The following is a 24,384-nucleotide window of genomic DNA, read 5'->3' as shown; positions in this document are numbered from 1 at the left end:
CTCAAAACTGAAATAACAGAAGTAAAAGGAAACGTAGCTGAAATGGATGGGAACATAAAAGTCATACAACAAAATTTACAAGAAAGTGAAAAAAGAATAAAAGTAACAGAAGAAAAGATTCAAGCTATGGGACAAAAAGTGGAAGAATATGAAGATCACAATTATGATGCCCGTAGAGGCTTGACATAGCAATAACCAACCTCGAACTCCAATCCACATCACATGGCCTGAGATTTCAAAACATTGAAGAAGAAAGAGACGAAGACCTAGCTGCAAAAATGGCGGAAGTAATAGGAGGAATTATGCAAGTGGATCCAGCAGAACTTATAAGAGAAATTGACAAAGTTTACAGAGTCCAAACTGGAAATGCAAGATGCCATAACCTACCAAGAGAAGTACACATTAAGTTTTCAAGAAGAATAATCAAAGATGAGATACTGAGACTGACAAGAAACGAAAGTTTCCAATGCAAAGGAAAAGAAATCACGATCTTGAAACAAGTTCCGAAAAGGGTGAGAGAAAGCAGAAGAGAATATTATTTTCTTACAAGTATCTTAATTAAAAAGAATATTGTTTTTAGATGGTTGGTACCAGAAGGCCTGACTCTAACTTGGCAATCAACGAAAGTGAAAATTGAGAGTGTGGAGCAAGCAAGATCTTTTCTAGCACGCAGCAGATTGGACAGGATTGACCCACTCCGGATAGAACCAAAGAGTAGTGAAGACACGATGGGGGCCACAGGTGGAGGAGGGGAAGAAATACAGGAAGTGAAGAAGAAATAATCACAGATTTCACAAGAATTAGTTCTAGAAACGAGACTCCGAGAACCAAAAGAAGCTAAAAAAATACTACAAATAAAGATGACACATGACCTGAAATTTTTTTCAGTCAATGTAAACGGATTGAATAATCCAAAGAAAAGAAATCAAATATTAACCAAACTCACGAAACAAAAAGCGCAGATAAATATTTTACAAGAAGTCCATATTAAAATATCAAAACGAAGTTTTCTCAACAATTCAAAATTGGGGAAATTATATACTAGCCTGTCAAATCAAAAGAAAAGAGGAGTGGCAATGTATATAGATGAATTAATTGAATCTAAAGAAATATATAATGATAGGGATGGAAGGATTTTGATGGTACAATTAGAATTAGAAACAAAACCTCTTGTAATTGTCTCAATTTATGCACCAAATGATAACCAAAAACAATTGTATAAAAGATTTTCACGAAAAAATAAGCGAATTATCAATTGAAAATATGATAATAATAGGAGATTTTAATGCAATCCCAGATGATCAAATGGACTACACTGGGAAAAGAAAAGAAAAGAAAAAAAAGGTGATACTACCTGTGACATTTTGGAAAATGAGTACAGAACTATCATTAAAACATATATGGCGAGAACGCCACTTAAAAGATAAACAATATACTTTTTATTCTAACCCACATAAGACCTGGTCCAGGAGTGACATGGCTTGGGCACCAGCCCACATAATGGAACAAATCAGTAAAATAGAAATAGAAACAAACACCTGGGCAGATCATAATCCATTATCTATATACTGGAAAGGTAAAAGGAAAATAAATAATTGGTCAATGAATAGAAATATAATAAAAGATCCAGATTATAAAAAATGGATAGAAAAAGAACTAGAGATTTTTTTCAAAATAAACAAAAATAGTGACACTACTCCTCAGAATTTATGGGACAGAGCAAAGGGATATATACGCGGGCTAACAATATCTTTCATAGCAAAAAAAATAAAGAAAAGAAAATACGCTATTAAAAATTGGTGGAAGAACTCAAAAAATTATAATTATTAATGCAAAAAGAGGATAATGACGACAAAGTTAAAAATCAGAGGGAGCTAATAAGACATAGATTGATATTAATAAAACAAGAACCAATAGTAGAAAAGATAAAGAGAGCAAAACAAGAATACTTTGAACATGCGAACAAACCAGGTAGATGGTTGTCATATAAACTAAGAAAAGAGAGAGAAAATAAAATCATAAAAAACTTGATAGATTCTAAAGGTAAAATAAAACATAGAACAGAAGAGAAAAGGAAATAGCACTAGAATTTTATAGACAATTATATAAGAGAGAAGAAATAAACGAGGACTTAATTTTTGAATATTTGAAAAATATAGATCTACCAGGAATTAACCAAAACACAACAACAAAGATTAAATAAACCTATCACAAAAATGGAATTAAAGCAATCTATAAAAAACCAGAAAAACAACAAAGCGACAAGCCCAGATGCGATACCAGCAGAATTTTATAAGTTAGATATAGAAATACTTGTCTTCAAATATGTTTGAGATATATAACCAAATAATGACAGAAGGTAAATTACCCAAAACATGGTCAGAAACGTTAATAACCTTAATATATAAAGCCTTCTCTGTGGTGGCTCCGACCCTCTGGAATCAACTCCCCCCAGAGATTAGGACTGCCCCCACCCTCCTTGCCTTTCGTAAGCTCCTTTAAACCCACCTCTGTCGTCATGAGCTGGGGTGGCGCAGCAGGTAGAGTGCTGTACTGCAGGCCACTGAAGCTGACTTGTAGATCTGAAGGTCAGCGGTTCAAATCTCATTACCGGCTAAAGGTTGACTCAGCCTTCCATCCTTCCGAGGTAGGTAAAATGAGGACCCGGATTGTGGGGGCAATAGCTTAGCTCTGTTTTAAAAAGTGCTATTGCTAACATGTTGTAAACTGCCCTGAGTCTAAGAAGGGCGGCATAAAAATCAAATCAAATCAAATCAAATCAAATCAAATCAATAAATAAATAAATAAATAAATAAATAAATAAACTGAGACATTCCCCCCTTGCCTATGTAATTTTGTGCATGATATGACTGTGTGTATGTATTTTATCTATTGGGGTTTTTTTGTTTGTTTTTTTAGACTTTTTAATGTAAAACTGTTATTATAGATTTTAATTTTTAGATTTGTTACCATATATTGTTTTTATCACTGTTGTGAGCCGCCCCGAGTCTACGGAGAGGGGCGGCATACAAGTCTAATAAATAATAATAATAATTAATAATTAATAGGATGTTAAATACACGATGGAGAATTATAAAGGAAATGGCAGTATTAGTTAAAAGCAACGAGATGGGAGAATTTAGAGAAATAAAACATTGATAGGTTAGGCCTTCTCCGGGTCCGGTCGACAAAACAATGTCGTCTGGCGGGACCCATGGGATGAGCCTTCTCTGTGGTGGCCCTGACCCTCTGGAACCAACTCCCCCCGGAGATTAGGATTGCTCGCACACTCCTTGCCTTCTGCAAACTCCTTAAAACCCATCTCTGTCATCAGGCATGGGAAAATTGATTCCCCTGGACCGTTTTTGTTTTATGTATGGTTTGTATGAGATGTATGATTGCTTTTTATATTAAGGGTTTTAAACTGCTTTTACTATTGGATTTATACTGTTTTATTGTTGTGAGCCACTCCGAGTCTCTGGAGAGGGGCGGCATACAAATTTAATAAATAATAAATGATAATAACAACAACAAAGGCTTAATGCACCATTTACTATGGCAGAATTACAACAGATACTTAAAAATCAAAAAAATAAGCTACTGGCCCAGATGCTATACCTGCAGAATTTTATAAATTAGATAGGCATGTATTAACATTGAACATGTTAGAGATCTTTAATAAGATAATTGCAGACGGCAAAATCCCAATATCATTGTAAGAATCCTTAATAACGCTAATACATAAACCAGGAACAGAGAAGGATAAAATACAAAACTATAGGCCAATATCCCTGTTAAATGTAGATTACAAAATATTTGTTTATATTTATGCATTCAGACTTTAAAAAATTCTTATACAAATTGCTAGTGCAGTCCGAAGGGGATACGATTGATGGATTGACTAAATCAGTGTTTCCCAACCTTTTTTGAGCCGCGGCACATTATTCATATTTTCAAAATCCTGGGGAACATTGAAAGGGGGGGCGGGGGGGGGGCGGGCTAAAGAAAAATTTGGACAAAAAAACCCTCTCTCTTCCTCCCTTTCGCTCTATTTCTCCCTCTTTCTCTCTTTTCCTTCCTTCCCTTCTTTCTCTCTCTCCATCCCTCTTTCTTTCTTCCTTCCTCTCTTTTTTGCTCTTTCTCTCTCCCTCTTTCCCTTCCTCTATGTCTTTCTCTCTCCCTTGCTATCTCTTTCTTGCTTTTTTCTCTTTCTTGCTCTCTCTCTCTCTTTCACTGTCTCTTGCTATATGTCTCTTTCTTTCTCTTTGCCTCTCTTGCTATCTCTTTCTTTCTCTCTCTTTCTCTCTTTCTCTCTCTCTGTCTCTCTTGCTATTTCTCTTTCTTTCTCTTTCTCTCTCTCTCTACCTCTCTTGCTAAGTCTCTCTTTTTCTCTTGCTATGTCTCTCTTTCTTTTTCTCTCTCTCTGCCTCTCTTGCTATGTCTCTCTTTCTCTCTCTCTTTCTCTATCTCTCTTTCTCTGCCTCTCTTGCTGTCTCTCTTTCTCGTTGTCTCTCTTTCTCTGCCTCTCTTGCTATGTCTCTCTTTCTCTCTCTCTCTGCCTCTCTTATATGTCTCTCTTTCCTTCTCTCTCTCTCTCAGCTGACTGCAAGCGGGAGCCCTGACGGTGGCAGCTGGACATGCTGCTGGACACCGTATATGCCAGGCCTGCAGCGCCAGCATGTACGACGCCCAGCAGCACATCCAACCGCCACCGTCAGGGCTCCCACTTGCAGTCAGCTGAGAGAGAGAGAGAGAGAGAGAGTTCCCTCTCGCCGCCGCCATCTCCCCGCGACTGCCTGCGGCCGCTGCAGCCACACACCCCCACTCCCACCGCCAGTGCCCTCCCACCGGGCCACAAAGGACACTTGCCGCCGACGCCAGGGAAGCTCCAGCTGGGCGGGGCGCTGCCGGTGCCTCCGTCCTGGGGCTCCCACTCGCAGCTGTCCCCCGGCTCCTGCCTGATGCCGTGGTTTCTGGCGCTCTCCTGCTGGGCCCCAAAGAAGGAAGGCGGGAAAAAGGCGCGAAGAATGAAGCTCTCCTTCTTCCTGCCTTCCTTCTTTGGGGCCCAGCAGGAGAGCGCCGAAAACCACGGCATCGAGCAGGAGCCAGGGGACAGCTGCGAGCGGGAGCTCCAGGTCAGCACCGGCAGCGCCCCGCCCAGCTGGAGCTTCCCTAGGCGCTTCGCGGCACACCTGACTGTGTCTCGCGGCACACTAGTGTGCCGCGGCACACCGGTTGCGAAACGCTGGACTAAATGGTGGCAAAATGACATACCAGTAGAGGTACAAGAAATGGAAAATATAGTAGAAGATATAAGGAAAATTAAAAATACAAGAATCAAGGAAATGAGAAGGAAAATATTACATAAGTGGTATTTTACTCCCGTTCAATTCGCACATTTTCAGCAGAATGTCAGAGGGAATTGTTGGCATGGGTGTCAAGACAAAGGAGTGTTTATGCATGTTTTGGGAATGCCCGATAGTGCAGGAATTTTGGCAAAAAGTGAAAGAGGATATCAATAGAATGCTAAATCTACAATGGACAATCACTAAGGAAATGGCAGTACTAGTAAAAAGCAATGTGATGGGAGAATTTAGAGAAATAAAAAAAGCAGCAATAGAAAGTGCTCAGGCAGTAATAGTTTTGGGTTGGAAGGATGCGATAAAATGGACAATGCAAAATTGGTATAGGTACATGGTGGACTATATTCAATTAGAATTTATGGAAAAAAGGATAAATTCGGATAATGAAACTGAGTTGGAACAGCTGATGGGACGGTGGGACAGGGTAAGACGATATATGAGGAGCAGAATCCTAGACCAAGCTACAAGAAATAAATTGGAATCACTCTATAATATGTAAACAGATATATTGCTCTTGGGTTAAGTGGACTATACAAGAAACACCCCCAATTTGGTGGTGGGGAATGTGTGTGTGTCGGGGTGGTGGGCACAATTCACTATGTACTGTTTTATGTTGTGTGATATAAAAATTGTTAAAAATCAATAAAAATGTTTTTTTTTTAAAAGACTTTAAAAAATTCTAAATGAAATAATACATGAAGATCAGAATGGTTTTTTATTGGGTAGACAAATTAAAAATAATTTGAGGACCATTATTAATACATTGGAATTATACGAATACTATCCAGAAAAACAAATGGTGTTGGTATTTTTGGACGCAAAGAAAGCTTTTGATAATGCCGACTGGACATTTATGAAAATACAGTTAACCAAAATGCAATTTGGCACCAAATTTATTAACATGATATATGCTATATACTCGAGTCAAACAGCCAAAATTATAATAAATAATGATCAAACAGAAAGATTAGAGATACAAAGAGGTGTCAGACAAGGTTGTCCTCTCTCGCCCTTGTTATTCATCTTAACATTAGAAACACTGTTAATTAAAATAAGAACAAATAAGAATATTAAGGGATTAGAGATCAAAGTTCAAGCGTTTGCAGATGATGCTGTTTTTATTACAGAAAACCCTTTAACATCAATACCAAAATTACAGTGATGCCCCGCTCGTTGCGAGGGTTCCGTTCAGGACCCCCCGCAACGAGCGGGTTTTCGCGAAGTAGCGCTGCGGAAGTAAAAACACCATCTGCGCATGTGCAGATGGTGTTTTAAACTTCCGCAGCGCTAGCGAGGAGCCGAAGATTGGGGGGCGGCGCGGCTCTTTTAAAACATCGCCGCCGACATGGGGGGGCTCGCTAGCACCCCCCGAGCCCCCAACCCGGGTTTGGGGGGGTGCTAGCAAGCCCCCCATGTCGGCGGCGATGTTTTAAAAGAGCCGCGCCGCCCCCAATCTTCGGCTCCTCAGCGGCGAGCGAGCGAGCGAAGCCAAGCCGGCAGCAATGTCGCCGCCGCTGCAGCCAACGCGCGCTACGATCTTCCGGGCCAGCCAGGCTCAGTCACGGAAGGCAGCCGCTAGGCCCGGGATGCTGGGCCGAGAGGAGCCGGGCTTGATCCGCTGAGCCTGGCTGGCCCGGAAGATCGTAGCGCGCGTTGGCTGCAGCGGCGGCGACATTGCTGCCGGCTTGGCTTCGCTCGCCGCTGCAGCCAACGCGCGCTACGATCTTCCGGGCCGGCCAGGCTCAGTCACGGAAGGCAGCTGCTTGGCCCGGGATGCTGGGCCGAAAGGAGCCGGGCTTGAAGATCGCAGCGCGCGTTGGCTGCGGTGGCGAGGGCTTGTGATGGAGGGTGGAGGAAGCGGCCATGGGAGGGCGAGCTGCCTCAGGGAGGAGGATCGGGCGGGACCAGGTGGGGGCTGGAATTTCTCCGCCAGGGCGAAGGGCGGGCGAGCGGCGAAGGGCGGGCGAGCGGGTGCTGGGGAGGGCTTCTCGCCCTCCCGCCAGCAAGAGGGGGAGCGAACGGCGTGGGCAGGCGAAGGGCGGGCGAGCGGTAGCGAGGAGTTTGCGTGGGCGGTGGGGAAACTCCTCGCTGATGCCAGCAAGAGGGGGAAGACCCAGGGAAGCCGCCCAGCAGCTGATCTCCCGGTTGCCATCTACGCATGCGTGCCCATAGAAAAAAAAGGGCACGCATGCGTAGATGGTATTTTGACTTCCGGGTTGAAAAATCGCAAATTACCCTGTTCGCAATGGTCGGGGACGCAATAACCGGGGGATCACTGTAATAGACTTAGTAGAAGAATTTGGGAGTGTAGCAGGCTTGAAAATCAATAAAAGTAAGATGCAAGTGCTAATCAAAAATATGACGGAATTACAGATAAAATAACTGGGAAATTTGACAATGATGAAAATAATAAGGAAAGTATTTAGGTATCTGGATCACTGCTAAATCTCTGTCGTTAAAAAATTACAATTATATAAAACTTTTAGGCCAAATTAAAAAGTACTAGGAAATATGGAATAATCTACATTTATCTTTCCTTGGGAGAATTTCCACAATTAAGATGAATATCCTGCCTAAATTATTGTTTTTATTTCAGGTAATCCCAATAAATCCTGGGGGAATTTTTTTAAAAGAATTAATAAAGATTATTAAAAAATTTATCTGGCAAGGGAAAAAAGCGAGAATAAAACTGAGTGCATTAGAAGATGTAAAAGAGAGAGGCGGGTTTGCCCTCACAAATTAATAATAATAATAATAATAATAATAATAATAATTATTATTATTATTATTATTATTATTAATTAGATTTGTATGCCACCCCTCTTCGAAGACTCGGGGCGGCTCACAACAATAATGAAAACAATATAACAGCAAACAAATCTAATATTAAAAGAAAAATATATAAAACCCCAGCAATTAAAACCATACAACACATACATACCAAACATAAAATATAAAAGCCTGGGGGAGGTGTCTCAGTTCCCCCATGCCTGGCGTTATAGGTGGGTCTTGAGTAATTTGCGAAATCTCCGGGGGAGTTGATTCCACAGGGTAGGGGCCGCCACAGAGAAGGCTCTTCCCCTGGGGCCCGCCAAATGACATTGTTTAGTCGACAGGACCTGGAGAAAGCCAACTCTGTGGTACCTTATCAGTCGCTGGGATTCATGCGGTAGCAGGCGGTTCCGGAGGTACTCTGGTCCATTGCCATGTAGTGCTTTAAAGGTCATAACCAACACTTTGAATTGTGACAGGAAACTGATCGGCAGCTAGTGCAGGCCACAGAGTGTTGTAGAAACGTGGGTGAATCTGGGAAGCCCCACGATGGCTCTCGCAGCCGCATTCTGCACAATCTGAAGTTTCTGAACACTTTTCAAAGATAGCCCCATGTAGAGAGCGTTGCAGTAATCGAAACTCGAGGTGATGAGGGCATGAGCAACTGTGAGCATTGACTCCCTGTCCAAATACGGCCGCAACTGGTGCACCAGGCGAATCTGGGCAAACATCCTCCTCATCACAGCCGAAAGATGATGTTCCAATGTCAGCTGTGGATCGAGGAGGATGCCCAAGTTGCGAACCCTCTCTGAGGGGGTCAATAATTCCCCCCCAGGGTGATGGACGGACAGATGGAATTGTCCTTGGGAGGCAAAACCCACAGCTACTCCATCTTGACTGGGTTGATTTTGAGCTTGTTGACACCCATCCAGACCCCAACAGCCTCCAGGCACCGGCACATCACTTCCATTGCTTCATTGACTGGACATGGGGTGGAGATGTATAACTGGGTATCATCGGTATATTGATGATACCTCATCCCATGCCTTTGGATGATCTCACCCAGCAGTTTCATGTAGATATTAAATAGTAGGGGGGAGAGGACCGACCCCTGAGGCACCCCACAAGGGAGAAGCCTAGAGGTCGACCTGACCCCCCACTAACACCGACTGCGACTGACTGGATAGGTAGGAGGAGAAGCACTGGAGAACAGTGCCTCCCACTCCCAACCCCTCCAGCCGGCCCAGAAGGATATCATGGTCAATGGTATCGAAAGCCGCTGAGAGGTCAAGAAGCACCAGGACAGAGGACAAGCCCCTGTCCCGGGCCCGCCAGAGATCATCCATGAATGCGACCAAAGCAGTTTTCATGCTGTAGCCGGGCCTGAAACCCAACTTTTGAGGGCCTAGATAATCGGCTTCTTCCAAGGACCGCTGGAGCAGGAGCGCCACCACCTTCTCAACAACCTTCCCCCTAAAGGGAAGGTTGGAGACTGGGCAATAGTTGTTAAGAATGGCTGGGTCCAGGGAAGGCTTCTTGAGGAGGGGGCACACAAGTGCCTCCTTATAGGGAGCCGGGAAGGACCCCCTCCCCAAAGAAACGTTGACAATCTCCTGGACCCAGCTCTGTATCACCTCCCTGCTGGCCGAAACCAGCCAAGAGGGACACAGATCCAGTAAGCAGGTGGTGGAACTGATAGCTCCAATGACCTTGTCCACTTCATCAGGTGTCACCAGATCAAACTCTTCCCAGACAGATGGACAAGTACAGGCCCCAGTCACCTCAACTGACTCGTAGTCAGTCTGTTATCCAATCGGAGTCGAGGTCCGTCCAGATCTGAGCGACTTTATCAGCGAAAAATGTGTTAAAGTCCTCAGCAGTGCTCTGCAAGAGCTCCCCAACTCTCCCCTGGTTAAGAAGGGAACGGGTCACCCTAAACAGAGCAACTGGGTGAGATTCCACTGATGCAATCAAGGCAGTATGATACGCGCATCTTGCTGCCTTGAGCGCCACTTTGTAAATCTTAATATGAGCTCTTAACAAGTGTTTGGTCGGATTCGGACTTATTCTTCCTCCATCGCTTCTCTAGACGTCTCTTCTGGTGTTCAACTCCCAGAGCTCCTCGGTAAACCAAGGAGCTCTCCGGGGTCTAGTGCCATAGAGAAGTCGCAAAGGCGTAATCTGGTCAAGAGCCTCCGTTGCAGCCTTATTCCAGGCTACAACAAGAGACTCTGCCGAACTGTGGACGAGTGCATCTGGAATAACCTCAAGCCCCTTTGAAAGCCCTCTGGGTCCATCAGGCGTCTGGGGCGGAACCATCTAGTTGGTTCCGCTTCCCTGCGGGGAAGGATTGGAGCCAGGAAGTCAAACCGCAGTAGAAAATGGTCTCACCATGTCAAAGGCAGCACTTCTAAGCCCCTTAGTCTCAGACCATTACTCAATTGCTCAGAGAGGAATACCATGTGGGGTGAGTGCCCCTCCTCGTGGGTCGGACCCTGTACTACTTGAGTCAGGTCCATGGCTGTCATGGTGGCCATGAACTTCTGTACTAGCCCAGAGGTTTCACCGAGCGACGGTAGGTTGAAGTCCCCCAAGACAATAAGCCTGGGGAACCCTACCGCCAGCCTGGCTAACTTCTCGAGCAGCACAGGCAGGTCTTTTGACACGCAGCTGGGAGGCAGGTACATCAGCAACAAGCCCACCTGAACCCCTAAGTCCAACTTCACCAGGAGGGACTCACAACTTGCAATCTCTGGAGCAACGAGTCTACATAGGCAAAGGCTCTCCCTGGTTATAATAGCCATTCCTCCCCCCCTTCCCTGGGGTCGAGGCTGATGCCATACCTTAAACCCAGCTGGGCATATTTCCGAGAGAGGAACTCGTCCCTCCGGGCCCAGCCAGGTTTCCACCTGATAGTGGTGGTAAATCTGTGGATTCTAGAAATTTGAAAAATCTCTTCTTCTTTGATTTCTTCTTTTTGATATAATTTTTTATAAAATTCCACTGCTATTGCCTTCCTTTCTTCTGTTTTGTATCTTAGTGCACCAGTACTATCTTCTAATTTATTTATCATTTTAGATTATCTCTGTTTTCTCAGTTTAAAAGCTAACCAGCGGCCCGGTTTGTTTGCATGTTCAAAATACTCCTGTTTTGCTCTTTTTATTTTTTCAGCTATTTGTTCTTGTTCAATCAAGTTTATTTTGTATTTTATGAAATCCATTTTCCCTTTGACCTTATTATCATGTGGATCACTTTGTAATAGTTTCTAAAGCTTTTAATTCTTTCTCTAATTGTTGGTATTGTTTCTATTTCTCTTTATTATTTTTTTTCCATATAGGAAATTGTCAGGCCCTGAATATAGGCCTTAGTCGTATCCCATAAATTTTGTGGGGTTGTTTCTGGGTTTTTATTTATTCTAAAAAAGATTTCTAATTGTCTTTCCATCCATTCTACATATTGGGGATCTCATAAAATATTATGATTCATTTGCCAATTAGTTTGTTTCTTGTTTCCTTTCCAGAAAATTACTAATGGATTATGGTCTGCCCAGCTATTTGTTTCTATTTCAATGTCTTTAATATATTTGGAAGTACAGTGATCCCCCGCTCGTTGCGAGGGTTCCGTTCCAGGACCCCCGCAACGAGCGGGTTTTCGCGAAGTAGCGCTGCGGAAGTAAAAACACCATCTGCGCATGTGCAGATGGTGTTTTTACTCCCGCAGCGCTAGCGAGGAGCCGAAGATTGGGGGCGGCGCGACTGTTTTAAAATGTCGCCGCCGGCATGGGGGGCTTCCTAGCAGCCCCCCAAACCCGGGTTGGGGGTCCGGGGGGTGCTGGCAAGCCCCCCATGCCGGCGGCGACATTTTAAAACAGCCGCGCCGCGCTGGCTGTCGGCGCTTTCGAGCTGAGTCCCAGAGCGAATTCGCTCCGGGACTCAGCTCAAAAGCGCCGACAGCCAGCGCCAGCGAACGGCTTCTCCGCGCTGGCTGTCGCGCTTTCGAGCTGAGTCCCGGAGCGAATTCGCTCCGGGACTCAGCTCCAAAGCGCCGACAGCCAGCGCCAGCGAACGGCTTCTCCGCGCTGGCTGTCGCCGCTTTCGAGCTGATTCCCGGAGCGAATTCGCTCCGGGATTCAGCTCAAAAGCGCCGACAGCCAGAGCCAGCGAACGGCTTCTCCGCGCTGGCTGTCGCCGCTTTCGAGCTGAGTCCCGGAGCGAATTCGCTCCGGGACTCAGCTCGAAAGCGCCGACAGCCAGCACCAGCGAACGGCTTCTTCGCGCTGGCTGTCGCCGCTTTCGAGCTGAGTCCCGGAGCGAATTCGCTCCGGGACTCAGCTCAAAAGCGCCGACAGCCAGCGCCAGCGAACGGCTTCTCCGCGCTGGCTGTCGCCGCTTTCGAGCTGAGTCCCGGAGCGAATTCGCTTCAGGACTCAGCTCGAAAGCGGCGAGAATGAACGGCGTGGGCGGGCGAAGGGCGGGCGGCAGCGAGGAGTTTGCGTGGGCGGTGGGGAAACTCCTTGCTGATGCCCGCTGCTCGCCCTCCCGCCAGCAAGAGGGGGAAGACCCAGGGAAGCCGCCCAGCAGCTGATCTGCCGGGCCCCATCTACGCATGCGTGCCCATAGAAAAAAAGGGCACACATGCGCAGATGGTGTTTTGACTTCCGGGTTGAAAAATCGCAAATTACCCTGTTCGCAATGGTCGGGGACGCAATAACCGGGGGATCACTGTATATGCTGATGCCCAGGCCATACCTATTCTAGTCCAAAATTTATGTGGGTTTGAATAAAAAGTATACTGTTTAGTTAATGGGTGTCATTCCCGCCAAATATCTTTTACTGATAATTCTGAACTCGTTTTCCAAAATGACATTGGCAGAATTGTTTTCTTTTTCTTATCTTTCCTCTTACCTGAATAATCCAGTATACTATTGGAAATGGCATTGAAGTCACCTACTAAGATCATATTCTCAATCGCTAGTTCAGTTATTTTATCATGTAATTTTCTGTAAAATTCTTTTTGGTTTTCATTCTGTGCATATATGGACACAATGATGAGAGGTTCTAAATCTAATTTCAATTGTACTATTAGAATTCTGCTATCTTGGTCACTGTATAATTGTTTTGTATCTATTGTTTCATCTATATACACTGCAATACGTTTTTTCCTGATCTGCTAAGCTAGTATAAATTTTTCCTAATTTTGGATTCATTAATAGTTTTCTGTTAGATTTTTTGATATGTATTTCTTGTAAAATAATTATTTTCGCTCTTTGTTTTTTAAGTTTGGCAAATATTTGATTTCTCTTTCTTGGATTGTTTAATCCATTCACGTTGACAGAAAATATTTTCATATCACCCGACATAACTATTTATAATATTTCTTGGTATTTTTGTGTTCTCGCAATCTACTACTTAAAATCAATTCTTCTTGTATTTGTGATTGTTTTCTCCTTGCTCCTAAAGTATCCTCCTTCTCCTGGCTGATGGCCCCCAGCTCATCTCCACTTCCTTTTACGTCATTGCACTTTTGTTCAATTCTATTCAAACCACTTTCTTCGAAAAAATCCTTGGTATCGTTAACGTTCTCAATCTTTACTCTTGATCCTTGCCAGTACAGTGAGAAACCTTCTGGGATAAGCCAGCGGAAAGTTATGCTTCCTTTAATTAGTATTCTGGTTAAAAAGTAATACTCCCTCCTGCTTTCCCGAACTATTTTTGGAACCTGTTTTAAGATTATAATTTCTTTACCTTTGTAATTTAGGCTTTTATTTCTTGTCCATTTTAAAATGTCATCTCTAATTGTCTTTCTTGTAAATTTATTATGGACCTCCCTCGGTAAGTTATGTTTTCTAGCAAAGCTTGTCTGTACTCTATAAAGTTCATTGATTTCTTGGGGATCAACCTGCAGAATCTCTCCTAGTATTTCCACCATTTTCGTACCTAGGTCTTCATCCTTTTCTTCTATCATATTTTGAAATCTCAGCCCGTACGAAAATCAAATCAAATATCTTGAATACTTGAAGGCTTAAGTATATGAATATTTAACACTATTTATCACTTAGTCAAATCAAATATCTAGGCAAAAGAAGTTAATAATAACAACAATACGTTATTTGAATACTTAAAAATACGATTTTTATCTTAACTTACAAGTAATTTCTTACTGTTCAACAACTAATTACTTATTAATGATTACTTAATAACTAAGAATAATATAATTACTTAATTATTTGAATACATAAAAATACTTAAAATTACTAAAAAATACTTAAAAAGAAAATTACTTGATTATTTAAATACTTTAAAAAACTTTAATATATGAATATTTAACACTTCATTAATTAATCAGACTTAGTTAAATCAGATATCTAGGCCGAGAAAATTAATGGTTACAACAACAATGCAAGAAAAATGTAATAAAAGTTGGTGGAACACCAGGCCAGGAGAGGGGGGGTCAAATTTAGCAATTCATTCTATTCTTAAAAATAAACAAAGGAAAAAGAGAAAAGAAAATACAATAATAAAAAGAGAAAAAAGAAAGACAACCAAATATACTTAAACCTCTATTTTCTGTCCAATTCTGTCCAATTCTTCTTGAGTTCAGAAATTTCTGTCAGTCTTTTTCTGTTCAGTCTTTTTTAGTCCATAAATTTCAGACTTGTTTCGAATAAACAAAGAGTCAATTAGTCTTGAAAAATCCAACTGAAGTTCCACTGGCAAAGAAAGTCCTCAATTATAGTCCAATTTTAACAAAAGTGTTCCAAGAGTTATATTTTAGTCCAGTCCAAAATGCATTTCAAATTCACACCAATTAATCATCTTCAGTCCAATTTTCACCAATTACTCCAAAATCGTAAATCCAATCATATTATCCAGTTAAAATCTTAAAAAATATATATTCTCAAAATCAAATATTCTGTTCCACTGTTTTTATTTTAGCCCTTCCTTCTCAATATTCTTCCACGTTACAAACTTCTTTCACTCTGTCTCTTTAAACCCAAATTAACATCAACTTCAAATATCCAAGAAAAAAACCAATCCAAAATTTCTTCAGTTTTCTAAAATCAAATCCTAATCCCCCAAATATTGTATGAAGTAATGTTCTTTCCGGGAATAGGATCACACAAAAGAAAATTAGGGCAATTAGATAGTTTCTTTGTTCTTATAATCAAGAAAAGAAAAAAAGCGAGTTCCGGTTTGTAACTTTCCACTCGCTCAGGCAATTGAATCTGGCAACTTTCTCTCTTTCGCCTTACTTTCAATTGCTTTTGCAAAACTTATCTCGTGGAATCTTTTACTTTATTTATTTTATTCTTTTACCTTCTCTCCCCTCTGGTGATCTGTTTTCTCTGATGGACTTCTTTTGAAATGTTTTTCCCTTCTTTCTTCGTGGTCGTGCTGCTATGGCCGGACGCCCGCCATTGCTGGAGTCCGGTTCTTCTTCCCTGGAGCTGCGGGGCAATCCCTTCCCTTTGGGGCAGTGGTGATCTGCCCCTCGGGTTCCAGGAGACCCCTATTCTCAGATCAGACCCTCTGAGTCCGATCAGACCGCAAAATTGCGACCTCCAGGTAGAAAAAGAAAGAAAGTTCGGGGACGGAGCTCCGTCCTCTGCCTCCCGTCGCAGCACCGCTGCCACCCGGAAGCAAAAGAAGAGGAAGTAATCAGAAAAATTATATGTGCGGAGCTGGACATGATCACGAGGCGGTTGAATAACCAAGAAGAATCAGAATTTTACAAAATTTGGGATAGGGTCTATACCTGGTTGAACAAAAGAAATTCTCAATGAATTTAAAAATATTTAGATTTGCCATTTTGAAATGTGTATAAATAGAGATATGTAATAGAAGTTTTTATTCCTCTGAATTGATCTAATCAACAAAAGTTTTTTCCTTATTGTATTAATGGTGACTTCTATTTTGAGCAGAGCGATTGTAGCTCCTCTTTGTGTTATGTGTTTTGTCTGGTTTCTTTATGTTTATATGTGATGCATTGTCTTTTTTGAAAATAATAAAATATTTTTTTTAAAAAAACTTCCAGTGTTGGAACATTCACAACTTCTGGAGGCAAGCTGTTCCATTGATTAACTGTCAAGAAATTTCTCCTTAGTTACTTCTCTGCTTGTTTAGTTTCAACCCATTGCTTCTTGTTCTACCCTCAGGTGCTTTGGGGAGTAGGTTTACTCCCTCTTCTTTGTGGAAACCCCTGAGATATCAGAACACTGCTATCAGTGTTATAGCAAGATAGCTTTCAAGAATGGAACTCTTTTCCACATGTATAGTCTCTAAGATCAACTGAATCAAAAGTTTGGGATGATGGCAGAGGAGGCGTTACGTCTATTCATTGCTGCAGGGTCTCTTTGGGCCCTGGCAGGTGCTGCAGCATTCCTGCTAGCTGTGTGAGGAAAACAGGGGGCTACCCCTGGTCATCTTCGCTGTCTGGCTCACCTGTGGTGACTGTACCTTGCCTTTTGCCTAGGCCAACCCACCACCAAGCCCCAGCTGCTACCCAGCAGCCTCCAGTATCTCCCACTGGAGCTACCCCACAGAGCTGGCAAGAGAGTTGCAGCCTCTTCCTAAGGCCCAAAGAGCACTAGGCTCAGTGTAGCTGAGAAGGCATGCAGGCCAGTGTTCAGCAGCTCAAAGGCGGAGACAGGCAAAAGAGCACAAGTGGCATGACTCCACTGGTGCCCGCTCATGAAGAAGCTCTGGTAGACTGGTGGCACCCCAAAGATTTTGATCTGAGATGACTCATTCTGCACCAGGCAGGAGCAGTCCTGCAGGATAGCTGAGAGTTGTGCTATTGGGAATGCAAAGAGCCTGAGGAAGGCCAGCAGCAGCATGGGCAGCCATTTGGCCACTTTAAGACTTGTGGATTTCAACTCCCAGGGTTCCCCAAGGAAAGGACAATTGGCAGGAAATCTCTCCCCCCCCCCATTTTCAAGCCAATCATCCTTTCCTTCAGGAACCCTGCACAAAAGCACATCCCAAAAATGCTCCCTCCAAAGCCTCCAGCCTTGCAATTCTGCACAAGGAAGGCAGAGGTTTTCTGTGAAGCTGCAGCAGAGCATTGCAGTAAGAGGCCTCAGCATCAATAACATCAATTTGCACATCTTGCTTCAGCAAGAGAGGTGCATGCTGGGGTTCAATAATCAAAGAAGATGGGGTTAGGGGTGCAAAAGAGAAAAGAGTGATCTCCCCCTTCCTCCTCATCTCACTGCAGGGCCACCCCGGAGCTCGTACGGGGCAGCATAATTGTTGCCAAAGGGTGCCCTGGCAGGCCGGTGGCAGGGCAGATACTCTGGAGATCTGGCTTGAGTTCCACACAGGCAGGAGCATTCCAGCAGGACAACTGAGAGCAGTGCAGACAGGAATGGGAGTCAACAGCAGCAGGTACACTAAGTTTAAGTTAAGTTTAAGTTTTATTAGATTTGTATGCCGCCCCTCTCCGAATAGGCCCAGCAGCTGAGCAAAGGTGGTGGTGGTGGGGAGCCTATTCCTTCTGATGCGCCACATGGCTTTCTGCCATGTCAAAGTATCAGTCTGAGCAAAACCCGTGCTCCAGGCCTGGCAGAGGACAAAACATGGTCACTGCCTGCTCCAGAGCCACTAGATGAGCTGCAGAAGAGAGGAGCCCTTGGAAGCAAGGTTGCCCAGTACTGCAGACAGAACTAGAAAGTGTGCACCAGAAACACCACCAGGCACCTAGAGAGACAGAATGAGAGGTAGCTCCTGGCCCCGCTGGCTCAGCTTATCTGCAGGGCCGCAATTAAGGGGCCCAACCTCCATGAGGTAACCAGGGAAGGGAAGGGCTGCCTCCTGTGCTGGTCATATTATCCCCTTCACTAGGGCTTATTTTGGGATAGGGCTTAAATTAGGCCCATCCCAAAACAATCAAGCTAGGGCTTGTTTTCGGGGTAGGTAGTAATTTCAGGGAAACATGGTACCTGTATTCTCTCAGGACTTTAAACTAATACTTAAACTGCTAGATTAAATTACCCTAATTTTATAACAATCCATGCCAATGTTTATTTATTTATTTATTTATTTATTCAATTTTTATGCCGCCCTTCTCCTTAGACTCAGGGCGGCTTACAACATGTTAGCAATAGCACTTTTTAACAGAGCCAGCATATTGCCCCCACAATCCGGGTCCTCATTTAACCCACCTCAGAAGGATGGAAGGCTGAGTCAACCTTGAGCCGGTGATGAGATTTGAACTGCTGACCTACAGATCTACAGTCGGCTTTAGTGGCCTGTATTACAGCACTCTACCTGCTGCGCCACCCCGGCTCTATATTATCACTGATGGGAGTCTACATTATGGCTGGCATGGTGTTGCAGGAGGTGTCCGTCCGTTCCCCCCGGGGCCAGACTGAAGAAATCCAGTTTGACCCCACTGCATTAGAGACACCATGGCAGAATCTCAATCTCAATAATGATGTAAAGATATTGAAGATAATATAACTTCTATGTATATAGTTCCTTATAATATATAATTATTATTATTACAACAATTTGGGCATAGAATGCAACCAGCAATTTCCCACTACCAAAATGGCAGAGCCTATCTTTCTACTCACAAACAATGCTATTCAAACTGATAGGTTGGCAGGAGCTGGGGATAAAAGACAGGAGCTCACTATGTCCTGCGGAGCTGGACTTGAATTGCCAGAGTGCTGGCAATTGTTCAGCACATCCAGTGTTATTTTTTAAAATAATATTTTATTAAATTTTCATAAAAAGACAAACAAAACAAACAAACATCGAACATATACAGGGGCTACAATTGCCCCACTCAAAATAGAAGTCTTAAAGTCTTACAGAATTAAAGTACTAGCACATGCAAGCATATAATTATTGAAAGACAAGATGCAGAAGATCACAGGCATGATTTTTCAGAACAACTTCAAATCAACACCAAACAATTGAATTACAAACAAGTAAGGCAAATAAGAGGACATGTTGTAACTAGCTGCTGAAACAATTCAACTGAGACTTACATATTGAATGAAAAATTATGAATTTAAAATATAGTGAATTATGCATAATATCAATAGAGTAAAGAACAATTTTTATAAACATTATTGAAGAAAAAAATGCTCACTGTTAGGATTGAGGTTGTACAGCTCACTCTTCTCAGACGCCTTTGCATAAGATCATGTTCCATATTATTTACGTCACCTTTAAGTTTCTCAAGTTCCTCATTCTCAAAGGTTAGCTCCTTTGCTAACCTCTCCATCCTTGCACGTTGATGTAATAGCAAAGCTAGTGCATTACAGAAAATAATATGCATAAAATTAAGAAATCCAACTTCTAACTATAGAAGTACAAACAAATGACCTTTTGAAAAACAGAAGCAAACATAAACATGCAATCAAATGCTGAGGTACAAATATTATGAGAAAGAAACAAGAGCTATAGATGTAATATTCCTCCATAAGGAAATTAATCATTTTACAGTCATGAAGATCAGGTAAAGTTCACAATGCTAATTGGGACCTGAATTTTGATCACTAAGCAATGCAGTTGTAAAGTGTAACATCACATGACTATGCTGCTTACTGATAGCTGTTCCAAAAGTCACCAGTTAAGCAAATCACTGTGGATCATTAAGTGACTGTGAATTCAGATTTCCTGGTGGTTTTATCATTGTCTTTGCTTGTGGAAAACCATAAAGGAAAATTGCAAATCACAACCACATGATTGAAGGGTGCTGCAATGGTCAGAAATGTGGTTAGTTGCCAAGCACTCGTATCACAACCACATGAACGCACAAGCATGGCAATAGCTGGAACTTGGAGGACTTGTCCTAAGTACTAACTTGGAGGATTTATTTGCTTACTTACGTATGTATTTACTGGAAGAAAAAGATAAGTAAGCCTGAATAGGGAAGGAAGTGACTACTGTCTCCATTTTACGCATGAGAAGAGGTGTTCAGGTGAGTATCCAATGGCTATTCTCCATGCTAACGATGGAAACCAAAGAGACATGTCCCATAGAGAGGGTGAACTTATAGGTTGTGAGATACAACATTTTGAAGGACCCTCCTCCCAAAAGCCATGTCAGCGGAGACATAAGAGTCAATTTTATAATGCTTAATAAATGAATTTGGAGAAGACCAGGTGGCTGCCTTGCAAACTTCTTCTAACAGTGCTTGGGTTGCCCAGGCCACTGAAGTTGCTGCGCTTCAAGTGGAGTGCGCTGTAATTCTTCTAGGAATTGGCACGGCCGCTATTTCGTATACCTTGGCTATGATACACCTAATCCATCTACCCAAGGTCATAGAGGAAACCTTAGTACCCAGTGAATGGGGATGATAAGCAACAAAGAGTGCTTCCGACTTGCAAAATGATTTAGTCCGTTCGATGTAAATGTAATGCTCTAGTAATATCCAATGTGTGTTTGGAACAGAATGAAGGAAGGATATCCTGAATTCTGTGGAATATGGTGTTAACCTTAGGTAGGAATGTAAGAGCGAGTCTAAGGACTACTTTTTCTGGATGGAATTTCAGAGATCATGTCAGATAGACAGTGCTGTTATCTCTGATATTCGTCGAGCTGCCGTGATAATTACAAGCTATCTTGCATGAAAGATGTCTCAGAGACGAACCTCTGAGAGGTTCGTATGAATGAGGAGCGAGAGACAACAAAAGTAAGTCTCAGGTTGGGTAACGGTGGATGACTGGAGGTCGGATGTTAGCTATTTCTTTAATTAATTCTTGAATTGTAGGGAAACTCCAGAGGGGGTCACCTCTCAGGCCCGCGATTACAGAAGTGCTGCAACTTGATGGCGTAGCATGTTAGCTGAGAGGCCCATGTGGAATCCTCACATTAGAAAGCTGATTATTCGGGAAGAGGAACATACACAGGTGAGATACCTTCCTTTTGACACCATTCACAGAACTTGGTCCAGGTGTGACCATAGATGTGATTAGTTGATGACCTCATAAAGGCCTGCATCACCACAATAGTGTCTGGGTCGTAGCCCTGCGACTCTAGGTCCTTCCTGATAAGCTCCAAGCAGTTAGATGAAACCAGTCGAAGTCTGGATGAAAGGGTGCAGCATGTCCGCTGAAATGGGGAGCTGCCATGGGGGGTGCGATGAAAACCACTTGCAAATCTGCGAACCAGGCACGTCTGAGTCAGTGATGAGTGATTACGATGACTTGTACTCTTGGACAGAATTTACTTGGGGCCAAGTATTCCTCAGATCATTGGTTGCTTCTGCTCCTGTCTCTGGGTACCAGGAGAAGAATCAAGGAAGTTGAGAATTGATTACGGTCACAAAGAGGTTGACTGCAGGGAGTCCGAATCAGAGGCAAATTTGGCTGAACAGGGCCGGGAGGATCCAGAGTGTGGCGCGAGAGCCAATATGCACGTAAATTGAGTTTTCCCGATATGTGGTTTGCTGAGAGGGATTGTAGATGTCTCTCTGCCCACAGATCTAACCTCATGGACTTGAGCATCAAGGCTTTGGATCGAGTTCTGCCCTGGTGGCATATATGAGTCTTGGTTGCTATGTTGTCTGTCAAAATCAATATCTGTTTCCTCTGAATTAGTTGGTGGAAGTGTTTCAGGGCCAGCTGCATTACCCTGAGTTCTAGCCAATTGATTGGACATTGAGCCTCTGTTGGGGACCAGGTCCCCTGGGCTACCATGCCTGAGGTATGAGCTTCACCAGCCTGATAGATTGGCATCTGTTGTGATGGTTATTTGGTTTGTGACCTTGAAATTGGAGCCCTTGGAAATGGCTGAAGAGAGCCACCAGGAGAGGGATCTCATCACCAGCTAGGGAATCGGAATGGAGCAATATGATGTGCTTTGTCTGGCTTTCTGAAATGGCAACAGTAACCACTGTAGTTCCCTAGCATGTAATCTAGCCCAGGGAGCAATGCCTATGCAAAATATCATTTTGCCTAAAAGGGAGGAAAGAAGAGCTATAGGTGCCCTGCTAGATCTGATTAATTAGCTCCTCAGTACTAGTTTGTCTGTCCTGAGACAGGGACACTAAGGTTTGAACTGAGTCTATGCAGTCCCCAAATGTTGAAGAACTGTGGAGGGTATGAGAGAACGTTTTGTGGGTTGGCATATCCCATGGCAGGAAGGCTTTCGACCTCGACCAGCAGCGATGAAACAACCTCAGTATCCATAGCCGTGGCGACTACATACTGGAAAGGTAGGATTTAAAGCGTCGGAAGTTATCTGGAAGGAGAAGAAACATACGTTTTTGTGCTGGATGTTGAGAAGAGGAAAGTTTGGAAGAAAGGGTGAGCTAATTTTGCCAGGATACCTTGACAAGGATTTTTTTTAATTGTTTGTTTTAGAAGTTGAACTAAAGCGGAAGTGGCCATGCTATTAGTGGACTGTTTAATTAGCATTAAATGAACTTAAAAATTAATTAAAATCCAAGAATTTTATAATTTGCTTTGCTCTGGGAAGTTGGGAGTTAAATTTAGACTTTTTGAGACAATTAGAATTTAAATTTAAAAGTTTTTACAGAAGCCAAAGAATCTAAAGTAATTGTGAGATTGTATACTGGGGACATCTGCTGGTGAGTTTGAGGTGATATTTGGTTGGATTTACAATTCACTGAATATGTCCTTGATGCAATGAAACTGGGCAGATTTTTTTTACAAGAAGTGATAAAGAGGAGCTTAGAACTTAAAAAGAAAGAAAACATTCTGGATTTGAACTTTAGCTGAGCCTGAAAGGGAGAGAAAAAAGACAGATTGATTCCTTTGAACAAATTTGGCTTCTGGATGATATGAAGATTAACTGGACACTCAGACAAAACTTTTTGATATATTAATTCTGGATGAGATGGAAGACATAAGAGATTTATTTAAGGACATACTTAAACATTTTAAAGAGTGGAAAGAAGAAAATAGAAATAACAACACTGTTTCTTTTACTCAAAGCTTTAATCAGGATTACAGAGAAAGCGGGAAAGAAGAAAAGAGTGCTGAACAGCTGGAACAGACTGATCAACAGCGAAACAAGGATGGAAATATTAGATGGGCACTTTCAGAAGGGACAGATCAAAGGATATAATATTGATAAAACAGATGATTTCATATTTAATGAGTTGAAAGAGGGCAAGGGATGCAGAAAGACAAATGAATCAGAAAATGCTTTGATTGAAGAGGGAGTTGAGAGTCACATCCTTGATGATGATTATAAAAAAATAAGCACTAATAAAATTGAGAACAGATGTGACCCGACATCCTGGAATAGGCAGAGGAAAAAACTGAGATTAAAAAGTCTGGAAAGATTTTATATTTGAGCAGAAAGAGAGGAAAAAAGAAAACAATGGGTTGCAAAAAGATAAGAAAGAAATTCCTTGGGGACTGGCAAAGATGGCACTGTGAGGAGGGATGATAGATTACTAAATATGTATTGATTATGGATTGATGTAATTAGATTCATTTGGGTGTTGTTTTAAGATATGTATGACTCTATGAAATCTTAATAAAATATAGAACTATATAGAAATAGATGGACCGTTGTACCTACCTGAACGGTCTTCTCGCTGCACTGGAAGGAGAGTCCAACATGGGTAGTTAACCAATCTTATTGGTAGAGACTGAGTTAATTATTTACATATTAATTAGGTACCGCCCCCTTGTATCCCCCATGAGCTCAGTTTTAAAAACGAAGACAATGTAAGAGGATAACCAATTTTTATTGTCAACTATCCAACGAAACAATGTCTTCCCAACTCTGGCGTCCCTGAACTTAAACAGTGCCGGGTGGGTTTGGACTCTCCTTCCAGTGCAGCGAGAAGACCGTTCAGGTAGGTACAACGGTCCTTCTCCACTGCAGCTGGAAGGAGAGTCCAACATGGGATATGCCAAAGATTAAGGCCCATGGGAGGGAGAAGGTCTTGTCAGGGACGTCGTGGAGGCACAAACTCGTTGCAAAACACGCCTTCCAAACGCTGCGTCCGCTGAAGCAAACGAATCCAACTTATAATGTTTAACAAATGTGGAAGGAGCCGCCCAGGTTGCGGCCTTACAGATATCCTCTATGGATGCTTGCGTGGCCCAGGCAGCTGATGTGGCCGCGCTACGTGTTGAATGACCCGTCAGTCCTGATGGTGGGGTCTGGTCCCTAGCCTTGTAAGCTTCCAAGATACACTCCTTGAGCCATCGGCTAATGGATTTAGAAGACAGGCCTAAACCCATCCTATGTGGCGAAAATGATATGAACAACTGTTCAGATTTCCTGAACGTTTCTGTACGTCTGATGTAGAT

At 42.8% G+C, this 24,384-nt stretch overlaps 1 protein-coding gene across 6 annotated transcripts in view; it reads right to left on the bottom strand.

Annotated features, from left to right (window-relative positions):
* Positions 1–24,384, bottom strand: part of TAB3 (TGF-beta activated kinase 1 (MAP3K7) binding protein 3) — a 173,220-nt gene that overhangs the window by 80,985 nt on the left and 67,851 nt on the right. For 4 of the 6 annotated variants that reach the window (XM_070750595.1, XM_070750593.1, XM_070750592.1 and 1 more), the window contains one exon: positions 19,236–19,396. The exons of the other annotated variants lie outside the window; for them this stretch is intronic. In XM_070750595.1, coding sequence (XP_070606696.1) covers positions 19,236–19,396 — 161 coding nt within the window. The remainder of the gene's footprint in view (positions 1–19,235; positions 19,397–24,384) is intronic. 6 annotated transcript variants of the gene reach the window in all.

The sequence above is a fragment of the Erythrolamprus reginae genome, chromosome 4 (genome assembly GCF_031021105.1).
Source record: "Erythrolamprus reginae isolate rEryReg1 chromosome 4, rEryReg1.hap1, whole genome shotgun sequence".
NCBI lineage: Eukaryota > Metazoa > Chordata > Lepidosauria > Squamata > Dipsadidae > Erythrolamprus > Erythrolamprus reginae.
The sequence above is the reverse complement of the archived record's forward strand: the minus strand, read 5'-3'. Positions and strand labels throughout refer to the sequence as shown.